The 18,000-nt window shown below is 43.6% G+C and overlaps 1 protein-coding gene across 4 annotated transcripts in view; it reads right to left on the bottom strand.

Annotated features, from left to right (window-relative positions):
* LOC126996879 (mucin-12-like) overlaps positions 1–15,916 on the bottom strand; it is a 22,321-nt gene extending 6,405 nt beyond the window's left edge. Inside the window, exons 1-14 of one of the 4 annotated variants that reach the window (XM_050857795.1) lie at positions 15,813–15,916; positions 12,858–12,982; positions 10,392–10,503; positions 9,558–9,726; positions 8,688–8,871; positions 7,123–7,233; positions 6,815–6,943; positions 6,400–6,522; positions 6,064–6,179; positions 5,283–5,453; positions 4,416–4,467; positions 4,054–4,195; positions 3,220–3,430; positions 1–1,469 (exon numbers count right to left, since the gene is read on the bottom strand). The exon at positions 1–1,469 is cut by the window's left edge and continues 962 nt beyond it. In XM_050857795.1, the coding sequence (XP_050713752.1) occupies positions 1–1,469; positions 3,220–3,430; positions 4,054–4,195; positions 4,416–4,467; positions 5,283–5,453; positions 6,064–6,179; positions 6,400–6,522; positions 6,815–6,943; positions 7,123–7,233; positions 8,688–8,871; positions 9,558–9,726; positions 10,392–10,503; positions 12,858–12,971 (3,103 nt within the window). In that variant the 5' untranslated portion in view covers positions 12,972–12,982; positions 15,813–15,916. Of the gene's footprint in view, positions 1,470–3,219; positions 3,431–4,053; positions 4,196–4,415; positions 4,468–5,282; positions 5,454–6,063; positions 6,180–6,399; positions 6,523–6,814; positions 6,944–7,122; positions 7,234–8,687; positions 8,872–9,557; positions 9,727–10,391; positions 10,504–12,857; positions 12,985–15,812 lie in introns of those variants that run through there. The other 3 variants (XM_050857794.1, XM_050857796.1, XM_050857797.1) reach the window with 3 other exon arrangements.
* Between the last annotated feature and the right edge of the window lie 2,084 nt (positions 15,917–18,000).

Below are 18,000 nucleotides of genomic sequence, written 5' to 3'. Positions count from 1 at the left end.
TTGTCTGTTTGAGTTGCTGTGTTGCTACTGTTAATTCTTCCTGTTGCTGTAGTGTTGCTGTGATTTGTGTTGCTATCTGTTGGCCTTGCTGTGAGGGTGTTGATTCCTCCTCTTTTTGTGTTGCAGTGGCTTGTGTTGTCTGTTTGAGTTGTTGTGATTCTGTTGATAATTCTGGTTGTTGTTTTTGTGTTGTTGTGTCTTGTGTTGCTGTCTGTTTGAGTTGCTGTAATGCTGTGGTCGATTCTTTCTCTTGTTTTTGTGTTGCTGTGGCTTGTGTTGTTCTGAGTTTGTGTTGCTGTGTTCCTGTTGATTCCTCCTGTTGTAGTGTTGCTGTCTGCTTGTGTTGCTGTGACGGTGTTGATTCTAGTCGCTGTTTTTGTGTTACTTCATGTTTGTGTTGCTGTGTTGCTTCGGCGAATCTCTGTTGCGCCATGAAGATGTTTTGCTCTATCCTCCGTCTGGGTGTTGTGTGCTGCTGCTGGGATTGTATTGTTGGTGTTGCTGTTTGTTGTTCTGAAGTCATGGTTTTGTGTTGCTGTCGTTGTTGTCGTTTTGGGTCTGTCTGGTGCTGTGTTGCTTCTGTGTGTTGCTGTGTTGTTGTCTCTGTGTGTTGCTTCGGTGGCCACTTCTCTTGTGTTGCTTTGATTTGTGTTTCTTTTGATCGTCTTCGTGTTGGCTTTGGTAATGGACGTTTTGCGTGTTGTTCTGGCAATACTGTGTTGGGTGCTGGTGTTGCCTGGTCTTGTGGTGTTGTTTTGAGCTGAGTTTGTGTTGCCTGAGGTGCTGGTTTTAGTGTTTCTGAGTGCTGAAGGGAGTTTGAGCGCTGTTCTGGCAACACTGTGTTGGGTGATAGTGTTGCCTGGTCTTGTGGTGTTGTTTTGAGGTGAGTTTGTGTTGCCTGAGGTGCTGGTTTTAGTGTTTCTGAGTGCTGAGAAGAGTTTGAGCGCTGTTCTGGCAATACTGTGTTGGGTGCTAGTGTTGTCTGTGTGTTTGGCGTTGTTTTGAGGGCTGTTTGTGTTGCCTGTGGTGTTGTTTTGAGTGTTCCAGGGTGTTGCTGTGTTGTAGAATGCTCTGTGGACTTCGTGTGACTCAGTTCTGGCAATGCTGTGTTCGATTTTGGTGTTGTCTGGTGTTGAGGTGCTATTTGTGTTGCCTGCTGTGTTGTTTTGGGTGTTTCTGAGTGTTGCTGTGTTGCTGAGTGCTGTGTGGCTTTAGTGTGGCGCGTTATGGTCCCGCTGACGTCAGGGTGGAAGTAGGTGAAGGAGGTGTGGAAGGTGTGGCGCGTCAGGTGTGTGTGTAGCGTTTGATGGACGATCTGCAGGTGTGTGGAGGTGTGTTTGTGGCCCTGCTGGTGTGTGGTGAGGCCCTGCAGGTGTGGGTTGGGTGTGTGGGTGTGCCGAGGCTGGAACACGACCAAGGAGGAGGAGAACCAGCGAGTAGGAGCCGGGGAGGAGGTGATCTTGACTCGCCTGGAAAAGTTGGAAAGTTTCGTTTAGTCGGCGCAACATCTGTGGTCATATGACTCGCCTGGAAGAGGTTTGGTGTTAGTGGAAGGAGTAACGTGAGGAAAGGGAAAAGAGTTAAGTGATCTCCCCAAAAGAATATCAGTAAGTCTTGGCTCTGGAAAATAGAATGCCTTTATAAGAGATGTAATGTTGGTGTTAGTGGAAGGAAGAGTGACCTGAGAAATGAGGAAAGAGTTAAGTGATCTCCCCAAAAGAATATCAGTAAGTCTTGGCTCTGAAAGATAGATTGGCTTTATAAGAGATGTAATGTTGGTGTTAGTGAAAGGAAGAGTGACGTGAGAAATGAGGAAAGAGTTAAGTGATCTCCCCAAAAGAATATCAGTAAGTCTTGGCTCTGAAAGATAGAATGGCCTTATAAGAGATGCAATGTTGATGTTAGTGGAAGGAAGAGTGACGTGAGGAATGAGGAAAGAGTTAAGTGATCTCCCCAAAAGAATATCAGTAAGTCTTGGCTCTGGAAAATAGAATGGCCTTATAAGAGATGTAATGTTGGTGTTAGTGGAAGGAAGAGTGTGGTGAGGAAAGGGGAAAGAGTTAAGTGATCTCCCCAAAAGAATGTTAGTAAGTCTTGGCTCTGAAAGATAGATTGGCCTTATAAGAGATATAATGTTGGTGTTAGTGAAAGGAAGAGTGAGGTGAGAAATGAGGAAAGAGTTAAGTGATCTCCCCAAAAGAATATCAGTAAGTCTTGGGTCTGAAAGATAGATTGGCTTTATAAGAGATATAATGTTGGTGTTAGTGGAAGGAAGAGTGACGTGAGAAATGAGGAAAGAGTTAAGTGATCTCCCCAAAAGAATATCAGTAAGTCTTGGCTCTGAAAGATAGATTGGCTTTATAAGAGATATAATGTTGGTGTTAGTGGAAGGAAGAGTGACGTGAGAAATGAGGAAAGAGTTAAGTGATCTCCCCAAAAGAATATCAGTAAGTCTTGGCTCTGGAAAATAGAATGGCTTTATAAGAGATATAATGTTGGTGTTAGTGGAAGGAAGAGTAACGTGAGGAAAGGGGAAAGAGTTAAGTGATCTCCCCAAAAGAATATCAGTAAGTCTTGGCTCTGGAAAATAGAATGGCTTTATAAGAGATGCAATGTTGGTGTTAGTGGAAGGAAGAGTAACGTGAGGAAAGGGGAAAGAGTTAAGTAATTTTCCATAAAAGAATGTCGGAAAGTAAAATGATAAAAAGGCTCTGGATGATTGAATGACCTATAGAATGACTTATAGAATGACTTATAGAATGACGTAATGTTAAAGATAGCTAAAGGAAATGTACAGTAACGTGAGGGAAGAGTAAAATCACTAAAATGTTAAGAGTTGTTCTCCTAAAAGTTTGCCATTTTGAGTAGAAAGGAAATCAGGAAGTCTTGAACGTCATAAAATAATTCAGAACGCAACAGAAAATGAAAGAGAGAACGATGACTTATAGGAGACGTAATTTGAGCACTGGAAATATGAAAAAAATATCATAAAACTTACAAAACTCTAACTAAAATAAATACAAACAAAGCAACCGAATATGAACCGAATGACAACGATACTTAAGTTAAAATCAAACTAACTGTATATATTAAAAAAGAAACCAGTACTAACAAAACTAATGGAATATCAACTGAATAACGTTGACGCATAACACAAGAAGTTCAACACAAAATCCTCCGAATACTCAACAAAACCCAATAAACACAAGATCACATTACCAGCTACAGATGCACTTCTTGAGGTGAGGCAGAGCGGCAGCATCGCCCTCAGAATGCCTCCTCTTATTGGTCTCCGCGTCTCCGTTGGGCACAGGGTCGTTCACAAGGGTATCTATGCTCCGCGGCGAGGTCTCTGCCGTGGGGGAGGTCTGCGTGAAGGACTCCTGGCGACGCAGCAGTGAGGGCCGCAAGGTGGAGGTCCCCATGGCTACTGAAGGAGATAAAGGAAAGGGAGGATAGAGAAATGGAGAACATGGAGGAAAGAGAAATGGAGAAAGAGGGAAAGGAAAGGAAAAGCAACAATGAAAAGGAGAAAAGACTAGGAGGAAAAGGGAATGGAGAAAAGAGGAAGGAAAGATAAGGGAAAATAAGGATACAAGGATATAAGGTTACATGGATTTAATGAGGTCAGTAGTTGATCTTGAGGATTATAAATGAGAATACGTTTACCTGTTCTTTCGTCCACTAATACATTTGTCATAGATTCTTTACTGGTCACCACTATTTTACTCGTGAACTATTTTTTGCTTATTTCCTTAAACCTGTTTGAATTACGGCCTCGAATGCAGGGATGGAGGACGAGGAAGGCCGACAGAAGGGAAAGAAAACGGAAAAGTGATGTTAAGTATAAGAGCTCGACTTACACCTGTCTTCCGGCTACCTGAGTACTCGTTTATAAATGTTTAAAAATGTGATCCTAGGCTTATGTCCTTAAACCTGTGTGAACTACGGCCTTGTATGCAGAGATGGAGGATGAGGAAGGATGACAGAAGGGAAAGAAAACGGAAAAGGGAAGGAAAGTAAGGGCTCGTCTTGCACCTGTCTTCCGCCCACCTGAGTGCTCGGAGGGCCTGCGAGGGAGGGCGCCGCCACACTCCACACACAGGGGCGGCTGGCTCAGGATCTCATGCAGGAGGCTAACCTCACCCGGGGACGCGGCCACAGGCGAATCACCCTCCACACCCACGCCGGCGCCCTGGGAGAAGGAAAGGGGATGGGAGTGTATACTTGGTGGTGATAGAAAGGACAGGTGAGAGAAAAATAAAGAACTAATTAAAAAGTTCTTGGGAATATAATGTTGGTGATGAGTTTGCTCGGAGATGGCGTGTAATCAGTTCAGTATTCACATGTAGACAGACACTCACACAGACATACACAGATAGATAGATAAAGAAGGATTGGGGGGTCGTACTAACCGAGAAGTAGTCGTCGTCGTGTTCACAGTCGCTGCCCGTCCCGCCGCTGCCCCTGAAGAGAAAGGGTCGTCACTACTACTACCACTACTACTACTACTGCTGCTGCCAAAGCCACTCAGGAGAATTGTAAAAAAAAACTCAGAAAAGAAAGGAAAATTTAAATTGATATTCCCCTTTCTTCTTTCCTTCCTTCCATCCTTCATTCATTCATGCCCTCCTTCCTTCCTCCCTTCCTTCTTTCCTCTCCATCATTCCTTCTTTCCTTTCATCCTTTCCCTACTCACAATCTCAAATTCTTCCTTCATTCATACCATCCTTTCTTCCTTCCATCCTTCTTTCCTCTCTTCATTCATACCATCATTCCTTCTTTCCTTTCATCCTTTCCATACTTCCAATCTCAAATTCTTCCTTCATTCATTCATACTCTCTTCCTTCCTCCCTTCCTTCTTCCCTTTCTTCATTCATACCATCCTTCCTTCCTTCCTTCTTTTCTCTCTTCATTCATACCATCATTCCTTCTTTCCTTTCATCCTTTCCATACTCACAATCTCAAATTCTTCCTTCATTCATACCATCCTTCCTTCCTTCCATCCTTCTTTCCTCTCTTCCTTCATACCATCCTTCCTTCCTCCCTTCCTTCTTTCCTTTCTTCATTCATACCATCCTTCCTTCCTCCCTTCCTTCTTTCCTTTCTTCATTCATACCATCCTTCCTTCTTTCCTTCATCCTTTCCATATTCCCAATCTCAAATTCTTCCTTCATTCACTCATACCCTCCTTCCTTCCTTCCTCCCTTCCTTCTTCACTAACTATAATACCTGAATGAAAAAATAAACACTTGTGGTGGGTAAGCCTTCCCGTGACGTACGTGCGCGGAGAGCAGATGAGGGGAAGGTGCAGGAGGGACGAAGGGCGCGGCGGTGGCGGGCTGGTGGTGTGGGAGCGGAGGTCAGTGCTGTGGGGAGGTGGGCTGAGGGAGCGGTAGTCATCTTCTCCTCCTCCTCCTCCGACGCCGCCTAGATCCGCCCTCTCTCTTGCCCTGAATGAAAAGGAGAATGGCTTGTTAGTGGTTTGCCAGGATAGACGTTTAAGAGGTTAGATTAAGTTATATATTATCCCACTCCTCCTCCTCCTCCTCCTCCTCCTCCTCCTCCTTTCAACGCCGCCTAGGTTTGCTCTCCCTCTTGCCCTGAGTGAAAAGGAGAAGGGCTTGTTGATTTGATAGGATGGATATTTAAGAGGTCTGATTAAGTTTTCATATTATCCTCCTCCTCCTCCTCCTCTTCCTCCTCCTCCTCCTTCTCCTTCTGAAGCCTCCTAGGTCCGCCCTCTCTCTTGCCCTGAGTGGAAAGGAGAATGGCTTGTTAGTGGTTTGCCAGGATAGATGTTTAAGAGGTTAGATTAAGTTATATATTATCCCACTCCTCCTCCTCCCCCTCCTCCTCCTCCTCCTCCTCCTTCAGCTCTGAGTGAAAAGAAGAATGGTGTGTTAATGGCTTGCTAGGATAGACATTGGAGACGCTAGATTGAACGTGGAGTTTAGACATAATGAGTTTAGATTAAGTTTAGATTCTATAGATATCCCTTTCCTTCTTCCTCCACCCCCCATTACTTTTCCTCTCCACCATCCTCCACCTTCACTCCCTTACCTCAGGCTCCACGGCACGGTCTGGTCCTGTTCGTCTCTTAGCTGCGTGTTGATGGTGCGCAGGAGATCCAGTTGTGTGACCAGGCTCTCCCTTTCCCTCGCGATGCCCTCGGTCACCTACGAGAGACGAAAAGAAAGACAAGGAAGCTGTTACAAATGAGACCGGCGTAAGGTTATTGTGGTTTGAAGAGGGAGGATGAAGAGGTGAGGTCTGAAGTCTAAATAGAAGATTAAGAGCCGAAGAAGTAAGGATATCGAAGTGAGATTATCGAAGTAAGGTGGTCGTGGCTGGAGCACAGGAGATACAGGAGAGGGAGGTGAGGTAAGAGCCACTGACCTTGAAGGCGTGTTGGGCGCGGCGTCGCTTCTCGTTCTTGGTGTTCCTCCTGTGGATGTCGAGCGCCTGCATCAGCTCCTCCACCTCCGCCTCCCGCCGCAGCAAGTCCTCCTCCAGGCGGGTCTGCGGGGGATGACAACACTAACAGCTACCCTGGCACCGCTCCAGTTACAATGTTGAGGCTCTTTCGGCCACTCTTATAATTATATGATACACGTATGTTGGTATGTGTCAATTTCTCATTCTTATTTCTTTTTTCTCATTTCCTTTTCTACTTTTTTTCTCATTACGTATTCTTGTTCATATTTCTCATTTTCTCGTTCCAACAGAAAAGAAAAAAAGGGAAAAAAACATAAAAAGACCAATAATAGAGTAGTCTCCGGTGTTCTGTGTGTTTGTCTTATGTTATCCTCACCAGGTGTTGCTCCAGTCTGAGGTTGTCCTGCCTGGCCGCCACCTCCGCCGCCGCCGCCTGCTCCAGCCGCTGCCGAAGAGATTGTTGCTCCTCCTCCAGCGCCCGCAGAGCCGCGTCCCGCTCAGCCACCTGGAGGAGGAGAGAGAGGGCGTGAGGCAGGCGAAGGAGGTGTTAGAGGAAAGAGGAGAGGATGAAGGTGTAGAGGTGGGAAGGTTGAGGAAGATGCGATAAAGTTTCTCTCTCTCTCTCTCTCTCTCTCTCTCTCTCTCTCTCTCTCTCTCTCTCTCTCTCTCTCTCCCCCCCCGCACCTCCTCCTCCAGCGTAGCCAGGGCGCGGGCTCCCTTCTGCCGGAGCTCCTTCGCCGCCTTCGCCTGCTCCCCGCTGATCTGCGCCTCAAGCTCCTCGTACAGACGGGACACCTGCGGAAGAGAGACACTGATTGAATGACTGACTGGGTGGATGACTGGCTGAGTGGATGACTGAGTGGCTGGCTGACTGACTGGAGAGGTGTTCCTTTGACTAACTGAATGAATGAGTGATTGATTGCCTAACTAGCCTAATGGATGACTGATTGAATGACTGACTGACTGGAGAGGTATTCCTTTGACTAACTGAATGAATGTGTGATTGACTGACTAACTGGATGGCTGGATGACTGATTGAATGACTGACTGACTGGGGAGGTGTTCCTTTGACTAACTGAATGAATGAGTGATTGATTGACTAACTGGATGGCTGGATGACTGATTGAATGACTGACTGACTGGGGAGGTGTTCCTTTGACTAACTGAATGAATGTGTGATTGATTGACTAACTGGATGGCTGGATGACTGATTGAATGACTGACTGACTGGGGAGGTGTTCCTTTGACTAACTGAATGAATGAGTGATTGATTGACTAACTGGATGGCTGGATGACTGATTGAATGACTGACTGACTGGAGAGGTGTTCCTTTGACTAACTGAATGAATGAGTGATTGATTGACTAACTGGATGGCTGGATGACTGATTGAATGACTGACTGACTGGGGAGGTGTTCCTTTGACTAACTGAATGAATGTGTGATTGATTGACTAACTGGATGACTGGATGACTGATTGAATGACTGACTGACTGGGGAGGTGTTCCTTTGACTAACTGAATGAATGTGTGATTGATTGACTAACTGGATGGCTGGATGACTGATTGAATGACTGACTGACTGGGGAGGTGTTCCTTTGACTAACTGAATGAATGAGTGATTGATTGACTAACTGGATGGCTGGATGACTGATTGAATGACTGACTGACTGGGGAGGTGTTCCTTTGACTAACTGAATGAATGAGTGACTGATTGACTAACTGGATGACTGATTGAATGACTGACTGACTTTAGAGGTGTTCCTTTGACTAACTGAATGAATGTGTGATTGATTGACTAACTGGATGGCTGGATGACTGATTGAATGACTGACTGACTGGGGAGGTATTCCTTTGACTAACTGAATGAATGAGTGATTGACTGACTAACTGGATGACTGATTGAGTGACTGACTGAATGGATGAAGGACTGTTTCGTTGACTGATTGACTGATTAACACACACAAAGATAGATAGACAGACAGATAGACAGACATAGAGAGATAGTTTATGGCCTACACATTAACCAGTATACATCGGGCAATTCAATCTACAATAAAATAGCTACACACCAAGATAATTATGTACTCCTATTGACGTAAAAAAAAAAAATGAATACGGTCCTGGAATAGATCTTTTTACCTCTCCTTCCTTACACACACACCTGATATTCTTACTCCCCCCCCTGGAATAGATCTTTTTACCTCTCCTTCCTTACACACACACCTGACTCCTCCCCGCCTCACACCCACCTGCTGGTTGAACTGGTCGGTCTTGGTGGCCAGCGCTGCCTCCAGGTGGCCGTGCTCCAGTCTCACCCGGGATAGCTCTTGCAGAAGGGCCGCCACTAGACGCTCCATGCTGACCCCCGCACCCCCAATCTCGCGCCACACAGCCTCCACCACGGCCGAGCTGAGGGGGGGGTGGAGGGCAGGGCTGTATAGTGTAGAGGCTGTGTCTGTTAGGTGATCTTAAGCTGTGTTTGTACTGCATGTTGAATAGCTTTGAAGTTATTGTAGCGCGGTGGAAGACTCTTAACTGTATTTTTAGGGGGTATTGAATGATCTTGTTGAATTGTTTATTATAGTGTGCGTTGAGCGATCTTGAAATGTGTGTCTGTTGATGACTTTGATTAACACTAGAGCATATAACGAAGGAGGGAAGTAAAGAATAACGAAAAATAAACAATAACAAGATGAGAGTGAGGGAAGGAAAGTGTCATGAGGTGAAAAGAAGAAGGAAAGGAAATAATGATGAAGGAGATAATATGAAAATCAGCAGAGAAAAACGAAACAAAAAAGGGAAAATAAAACTAATACGAACATACAGCAAACAAAAGAAGTAAAGGATAAAAAAAAAAAGGATAAAAGACAACAAAGAGGTCAACAATGTCTAAGGAGGTAAGAAGGAAAGGAAAGGAAATAGTGATGAAGTGGTCAATATGAAAATAAACAGAAAATAACTAAAAAAAAGGGAATATACAGCTAATCCGAGCATAGAGCAAACAAAAGAAGTAAAGAAGAACAAAGAATGAAAAATAAAGAATAACAAGACAACACAGAGGTCAGCAATGTCAAAGGAGCTGAGAAGGAGAGGTTAAGGACACACGAAGAATCCTTTACTTGCTATCGAGGTCCTGCGAGGCGAGGATGGACAGGATGCCGTCCAGCTGGCCCTCGACGCCCCCGCCCTCCACGCCGCCCTCGTCACCGGCCTCCAGCAGCTGTTCCCCCTCAGAGCTGCTGCTGGAAGAGTCGGCCTGGAACTCGATCACCAGCCCCAAGTGTGAGCCTGGAGGAGGAGGAGGAGGAGGAGCAGGAGGAGGAGGAGGAGAAGATGGTGAAGGATGAGGTTGAGGAGTTGAAGGATGATGAGGAGGTGGAGGAGATGAAAGAGGAGGAGGAGGAGGAGGAGGAGGAGATGGTGAAGGAAGAGGTAGAGGAGTTGAAGGATGATGAGGAGTTGGAGGAGATGAAAGAGGAGGTGGAGATGAAAGAGGAGGAGGAGGAGGAGGAGGAGGGAGAGGTGGAAGAGGAGGAGGAGGAGGAGGAGAAAAACATCAGTAAAGTTTTTGTCTTAATCTAGTTACTCATGTGTATATTTTTTTTAGGCCCTGAGGCAACAACAACAACAACAACAACAACAACAACGACGACAAAAATGGAGGAAGAAAAGAGAAAAAAACAAGAAAACACACAAACACCCAAAACCGAAACAAACACAAGAAACAAATAAAACGAAAGAAAAAACAATAGCGCTTCAAAACCATCGCTACAACAACAATAACAACGACAACAAAAACAAAAATAAAAACAGACGAAATAGAAGAAAACAAAAAGGTACACAAACACCCAACACCAACATACAAACCAACTCAAATACAATAAATAAACAAATAAAGAAAAGGAACAAACATAAAAAACAGCAACACTCTAAAATCATCAGCATCTTATTACCAAACCCGTTCGTGAATTCCTGCAAGCTGAGGAAGCCATTGTGATCTTTGTCCAGGGAATCGAAAACGGCCTCGAGTTCGTCAGGATCCAGCGGCAACTCGCCCCAAAGATGCTGCGAAAAGGGATGTGGTGATGGTGATAGTGGCGGTGGTGGTGGTGATGGTGGTGTGGATATAGAGGTTGGGTTGGTGATATAGAGGTGGAGTTAGCACTGATAAAGATGATGGTACAAGACCGTAAAAGGAGGTCTTTTTCCACTAAATGTGAACCTTTGTGGCCACCTGAAGAGCCGTGAGTGGCAAGCGAGGCGAGCCAAATCAGCTGGGGGTCGGGGTTTTGAAAATATGTCATTTTCGGGAGCATTTTTCTGCTGTCAAAACGAAAAAACTGGGACTTTTCCTCCCAGTTTTTCGTTTTGACTTTCTCAGAAAGTAGATCTGTTAACAGATTGGGTGGTCATCCGACCCCCCGACCCCCCTGGTGCGGCCCTGTGGTGGTGTGGATATAGAGGGAGTGGAGGTGGTTTGTGGTGACGGTGATGTTAATGGTGGTGGCGTTAATGGTAGCAGTGTGGTGGCGATGATAACGATAGTATATAGGTGTAGTGTTGAAAGACGGGGTGGAGGTGGTGACGGGTGGTGGTGGTGATGGGAGGCGGCGGCAAGTGGTCAGGCAGGGCACAAGTGTTCGCCGTGAGTCAGCGCCGCCTCTTCACCGCACACTTGCCTTCCGGTCATTAAATCAGAACAGACAAAAAATAACTACACGTAACCCGCTATAGATTCCTTTACAAGAGAGAACGAGAATAAAATAAACTTCAAAACACACAGCTGAGGAAAATTTGAAGTAGTTTCCTATGAAGAGACGACGATTTCTTTGAAGGTTTATATACGTAATTTCTAACGTAGACTACAGGAAGAAAAGAGCCATTAAAGGAGCGAGGTATAAAGGAAATGAGGGAAAATATATATAAGAAAAAGAACATGAAAGAAGAAACAGGAGTAAGAAGAAGAATACAAGGAAAAAGGAAGCCATGAATAAGAAAGGAATATAAATGAAAATAAGAGAAATGAGAAGAAATAAGAGAGAAATTAGAGACATGACAAAGAAATAATGAATAAATAAGTAAATAGAGAATAAGGATAATAAGCACAATACACAATACGAAAGAAATGATAAAAAGAAAGAGAGAAAGAAGAGAGAAAAATAAAAAAGAAAGAAAGAAAGGAGAAAACTAGCAAGAATAAACAAGAACTAGAAAATAACGAGAAGGAAAAAAATAAGGACCACAAAAATTAGAATGACTCACAACCCAACAACCTAGCCAACCATGAAACACAAACACCTGACTACCTAAGAACCACAAAAATCTAGGATGACTCACAACCCAACAACCTGCAAACCATAAACACAAACACCTGACGTCCTAAGAACCACAAAAATCTAGGATGACTCACAACCCAACAACCTGCAAACCATAAACACAAACACCTGACAACCAAAGAACCACAAAAATTTAGAATGACTCACAACCCAACAACCTAGCCAACCATAAACACAAACACCTAACAACCAAAGAACCACAAAAATCTAGGATGACTCACAACCCAACAACCTGCAAACCATAAACACAAACACCTAACTCCCTAACCACAAAAATCTAGGATGACTCACAACCCAACAACCTGCAAACCATAAAACACAAACACCTAACTCCCTAACCACAAAAATCTAGGATGACTCACAACCCAACAACCTGCAAACCATAAACACAAACACCTGACTCCCTAACCACAAAAAACTGGGATGACTCAACCCAACAACCTGCAAACCATAAACACAAACACCTGACTCCCTAACCACAAAAAACTGGGATGACTCACAACCCAACAACCTAGCCAACCATGAAACACAAACACCTGACTCCCTAACCACAAAAAACTGGGATGACTCACAACCCAACAACCTGCAAACCATAAACACAAACACCTGACTCCCTAACCACAAAAATTAGGATGACTCACAACCCAACAACCTAGCCAACCATAAAACACAAACACCTGACTACCTAAGAACCACAAAAATCTAGGATGACTCACAACCCAACAACCTGCAAACCATAAAACACAAACACCTAACTACCTAACCACAAAAAACTGGGATGATTCACAACCCAACAACCTAACCAACCATGAAACACAAATATATCATCACCTAACTAAACAAACCAGCTGAGAAGAAGTACCCATTGGTGTTAGCATAAGGAGGTTTACTATATTAATTTTACCTCCTCCTCGACCTCCATAGTTTCCTCCTCAACCACCACCATCACCTCCTCTACCTTCCTCTAGACCTATTATCTCCCTCTCCTCCTCCTCCTCCTGAACCACCATCACCACCCCCTCCTTCTCCTCCTACCTTCAAAACCTCTACAACGTTCAGAAATAAGAGGATCAGCGTTCTCACCTGCAGGTCCCGTTTAGTGATGAAGCCCTTGCACTCCCGGTCACACACAGTAAACAGCTCAGCGGCCCGAGTCTCCCAGGTTTCTGTGCTGCCCATGCTTCTGTCCGTCTCCATGTTGTTTAGGTCTGTGGAAGAGTTGTGCGAGGGAGGCGTGAGAGGATGTGGAGGAGAGGAAGGAGTAGGAGGAGGAGGAGGAGGAGGAAGAGGAGGAGGAGGAGGAGGAGATAAAGTATTAGTAGTAGTAGGAGGAGTGCTGGTAGTAGTAGAAGTAGTAGTAGTAATAGAAGAAAGATGAAGAAGTAGAAGTAGACAAAGAAGAAGAAGAAGAAGAAGAAGAAGATGTACAACTATTTTATTACTCTTTCTCTCTCCATCTATTTATCTCTCTATCTCTATCTCCTTCAGTGGTTCAGTGCAACACGATTGATTCATTTAAAAACAAATTTCAAACCCCACATCCTTCATCTTAATATTCTCTAATGAAAGAAAGATTTGCTGATTGATTCAGTATAACGTCACAGGTCAAAGCCCCCAGCTCCCCCCCCCCCTCTAATCTGTACCATAATATCTGTGTGGAATCAACATCTATGTAAATCTCTCTATCTTTCATTCTTTCTTATACAGTTATACTTTATCTTAATTATTTCTTCTTTCTTTTTATTTCTTATTTTTCTCCCTCTCGTATTGACCACGTGGAGAGTGTAGCAGTAGTAATAGTCGTATAAGTGTGTCTCTAAGGGCCTGTCCTGGGTCCTGTACGTTCCTTTGATATGGTAATGTGTGTGTGTGTTTGTGTGTTTGTGTGTGTGTGTGTTCATTAATTAGTACGAGGTGTTCTCAGGTCATTGATAAACAACACCAAAACCTCCTCTCCTTCCCTTCATCTCATCTCATCTCACAGTAGCGTCCCTCTGCCCTTTAATTATATGGTGGTGAAGATATCTTTTTGCTCTCTGTCTCTCGGTCTCTCTACCTACCTGACTATCTATCCATCTATCTGTATCTATCTATCTCTACGTTGACCAAATATATTACCTTTTCTTTTCGTAGCTTTCTAATGAGTTCTATTCAAGCGACTCATTCACTAATAATATTCTTTTTTTAACCATATATAATTATTTTAGCTACATTTTACGTATGCTTCGGTGAATATTCTAAACAGGTGAGGTCTTTTTTGCTACCCGTTTTTCTTTTCTTTTACATTATTTTAAGGGACACGAAACTAAACTGAAGAATTTATATGATGGAAAAATATATATTAAAATGTAGCGTAGCGTTTAAATATAAGTAGTAGTAGTAGTAGTAACAGCAGCTGCAATAACAGTAGTAGTAGTAGTAGTAGTATCATCAATTATATAAACACACACACACACACACACACACACACACACACACACACACACACACACACGATGAGCCAATAATTACTTAACGAATCATGGAAATCCCGCCGCCCGTCACCTCGCCCTAACTACAGCAATTAGGAAAGGCAGAGTAGAAAGGACTTGGCGCCAATTAAGAGGAAGAAACAATGAACAAGTCCTCTCTCTCTCTCTCTCTCTCTCTCTCTCTCTCTCTCTCTCTCTCTCTCTCTCTCTCTCTCTCTCTCTCTCTCTCTCTCTCTCTCTCTCTCTCTCTCTCTCTCTCTCTCTCTCTCTCTCTCTCTCTCTCTCTCTCTCTCTCTCTCTCTCTCTCTCTCTCTCTCCTATTTTTTTTCATTTTCTTTCTTTTTTTCTTTCTTTTTCTTCGTTCTTCTGTTTTCCTCTCATTTCTAGCCTGTCTCTGCCCTTTACACTCTCTCTCTCTCTCTCTCTCTCTCTCTCTCTCTCTCTCTCTCTCTCTCTCTCTCTCTCTCACACACACACACACACACACACACACGTACATTCCTTCACTGTAGACTCCTCCCTCTCCACACCCTTTCATATTTATGCTCGAGTTTTAAGTTCACGTAACTTATTTTCTACACTGTTTTCTTCCGTTTATTTTTTCTTCTTTTTCCAGTTAACGGATATTCACTTTAAATACCTTCTGGCTGTGCGTGTTGTCCGTCTGTCTGGTTATATTTAGGGTACATGATAACTTGATTCGATTACATCATATCACTTGCATGCCTCTGTTTTCTTTTCTCTTTTTTTCCAATTCACAGTCTCTATGGGTTTTAAACACTCTAATGATCTTTAACACGTCTCATTTCTCACCTTATTTAATTATAACTTCTCACTGTCTTGTTTCTACACTCGTAAGTTGAAATAAAAAAAACACATTCACTTGTTACACTCAACACGAAAACAAACACAATGGCAGAGGAAACACATGAACCACAACTCCTTCACACACACACACACACACACACACACACACACACACACACACACACACACACACACACACACACAACACAAGACACTCAACTGACACTAACACATTCCGTCATAATTAAAAGCTACATTAATCACATCAAAACACAAACAGAATCGTAAACACAACACTGGCGCCACACGAACACAAAACCACAACATCTCCTTAACAACACACAACACACACAACACAAGACACATTCCGTCATAATTACAACCTACATTAATCACATCAAAACACAAACAGATTCGTAAACACAACACTGGCGCCACACGAACACAAAAACACAACTCCTTAACAACACACAACACAAAACAGAACAAGACACCGAATGGCACTAATAACACTTGAAACACACGTACACAGAAAACAAAACATCAGAACAACGCCTTCACTCTCACCAGCACAGGACAAAACTAAACTGACTAATTATAGCTACCACACGTAACGCCTCACAAGCTCAAGACAGGAAGCATCACCAACAACAGAAGTAGCAACAACGCCGCCGTGTCACCGAAATAAGGGGAAGCTGATCGCGTTATTCCGTTTCAGATAACAAGTTTCCACCCGGCACACACACACACACACACACACCTTCTCCGACCCCGGGCGACGGACACACCTATCGCTCTCTCGTAGTATCGCTCGCTCTCACACCCAATCTCGCGGCCCTCTCTCCCTCGGTAGCTCCAGATCTTCGGCAAGTGTGTATGTGTGTGTGTGTGTATGTGTAAGTATTTGGTCCGCTGGCACATGTGTTGGTAGGCGTTCACAGGTGTTCACAGGTAAAGAGGCCGTGATTTGGGTCTCAATTCGGGCCAAGGCCGTGAGGTTGAGAGATTGGAGTTGACGATAGATAGATGTAGGGATAGATAAGTAGTGTTAGAGAGATAGAAATAGATGAGTAGAGAGAGAGAGAGAGAGAGAGAGAGAGAGAGAGAGAGAGAGAGAGAGAGAGAGAGAGAGAGAGAGAGAGAGAGAGAGAGAGAGAGAGAGAGAGAGAGAGAGAGAGAGAGAGAGAGAGAGAGATTTACATAGATTTACATAGAAAATCAGACCACACAGACCCCATGGTCCAGACTAGGTGGTCTGTCCTTAAACCTAAGTGATTTTACATTAATCAGATGGCTCCAAAACGTTGCTTTTCTACTCTAGTTAATATTAAGTTCAAGGAAGTGACGGTCGAGCTTGTTTTTAAAGGAGTCAATCGTGTTACACTGGACCACTGATGGTGGGAGCTTATTCCCTTCTCGCACAACAACGTTGGTGAAGAAAAATTTGGTGTAGTCTGAATTTACTTGTCTACATTTGAGTTTTGTGCCATTGTTCCTCGTTCGTAAAGTGTCATCGATCATAAACAATTTTGTTCTGTCTACATTCGTGAAACCATTAAGTATTTTAAAACATTCGATCAGTTTTCCTCGGAGGCGACGTTTCTCAAGAGAGACCATGTTAAGGGTGGAAAGCCTTTCTTCGTAGGATTTGTTGCGCAAGGAAGGGATCATTTTTTGTTGCTCGACGCTGAACACCTTCTAGTTTAGCAATGTCCTATGCATGGTGGGGAGACCAAAACTGTACCGCATATTCCAAGTGGGGTCTGACTAAACTATTGTAGAGCGGAAGAATTACATCTTTATTTTTGAATAAAAAGTTTCTTTTAATGAAGCCCAACATTCTGTTCGCTTTATTTGCTGCATCGATGCATTGATGTGAGAATTTGAGGTTTGACGCGATTTTAATCCCCAGGTCCTTAACGCATTGAACACTTATGAGTTTAACGCCGCGTATTTCGTAATCGAACTTCTTATTTTTTGTTCCAACTTGAAAGACCTGGCACTTGTCTACGTTAAAGGGCATCTCCCATTTATCCGACCAAGCTGAAATTTTGTGCAAATCCTCTTGGAGGCTTTGCCTGTCTTCATCAGTGAAAACCGAGTTACCAATCTTTGTGTCGTCTGCAAATTTACTAATGCGATTATTGAGTCCAACATCCACGTCGTTGATGTAAATAATGAAGAGCACTGGGCCAAGAACCGAGCCCTGAGGGACGCCATTAGTGACCGGCGCCCACTCTGAGTTAAATCCGTCAATCACTACTCTTTGTTGTCTGTTGCTCAACCAATTCGCGATCCATTGGTTTACTTGACCGTCAATGCCTATTTGCTTTAATTTATAAAGTAATTTATGATGTGGGACTTTATCAAACGCTTTCTGGAAATCAAGATAGACTACGTCCACTGATTTGGTTACGTCATAAATTGAGAAGGTCAGTAGGTTTGATAGGCAGGATCTTTTGTTACGGAAGCCATGTTGTGAACCCCCAATTAATGAGTGGCTTTCGAGGTAACTCACAATTTCGTCTCTAATTATGCTCTCGAGTAGCTTACCTACAATTGAAGTTAGACTAATGGGTCGGTAGTTACCTGGTATTTTTTTGTCTCCTTTCTTAAAAATCGGTGTCACGTTAGCCTTTTTCCAATCCGAAGGGACGATGCCTTGTCGCAAGGACATATTGAATACGGTAGTGAGGGAGGAGAGTATTTCGCTCTTTGTTTCTTTAAGCAGTATAGGATATACTTTGTCGGGTCCGGGACTTTTATTTGTTTTAAGTGAATGGAGAGCTTTAAGGACTTCATCGGTTGTTATTTCAAAATTAGGCAATGCATGCTCGAGATTTAAAAATAGTACTGGTGTTGTTGGTAGCGAGAGGAAGACTGTTAGTATTAAACACCGAGGAAAAGTAATTGTTTAAGAGGTTTGCAATGTGTTGGCTGTCAGTCAC

This window comes from Eriocheir sinensis, chromosome 11, assembly GCF_024679095.1.
Source record: "Eriocheir sinensis breed Jianghai 21 chromosome 11, ASM2467909v1, whole genome shotgun sequence".
Lineage (NCBI taxonomy): Eukaryota > Metazoa > Arthropoda > Malacostraca > Decapoda > Varunidae > Eriocheir > Eriocheir sinensis.
This window is presented reverse-complemented; position numbering and strand designations above follow the sequence as displayed.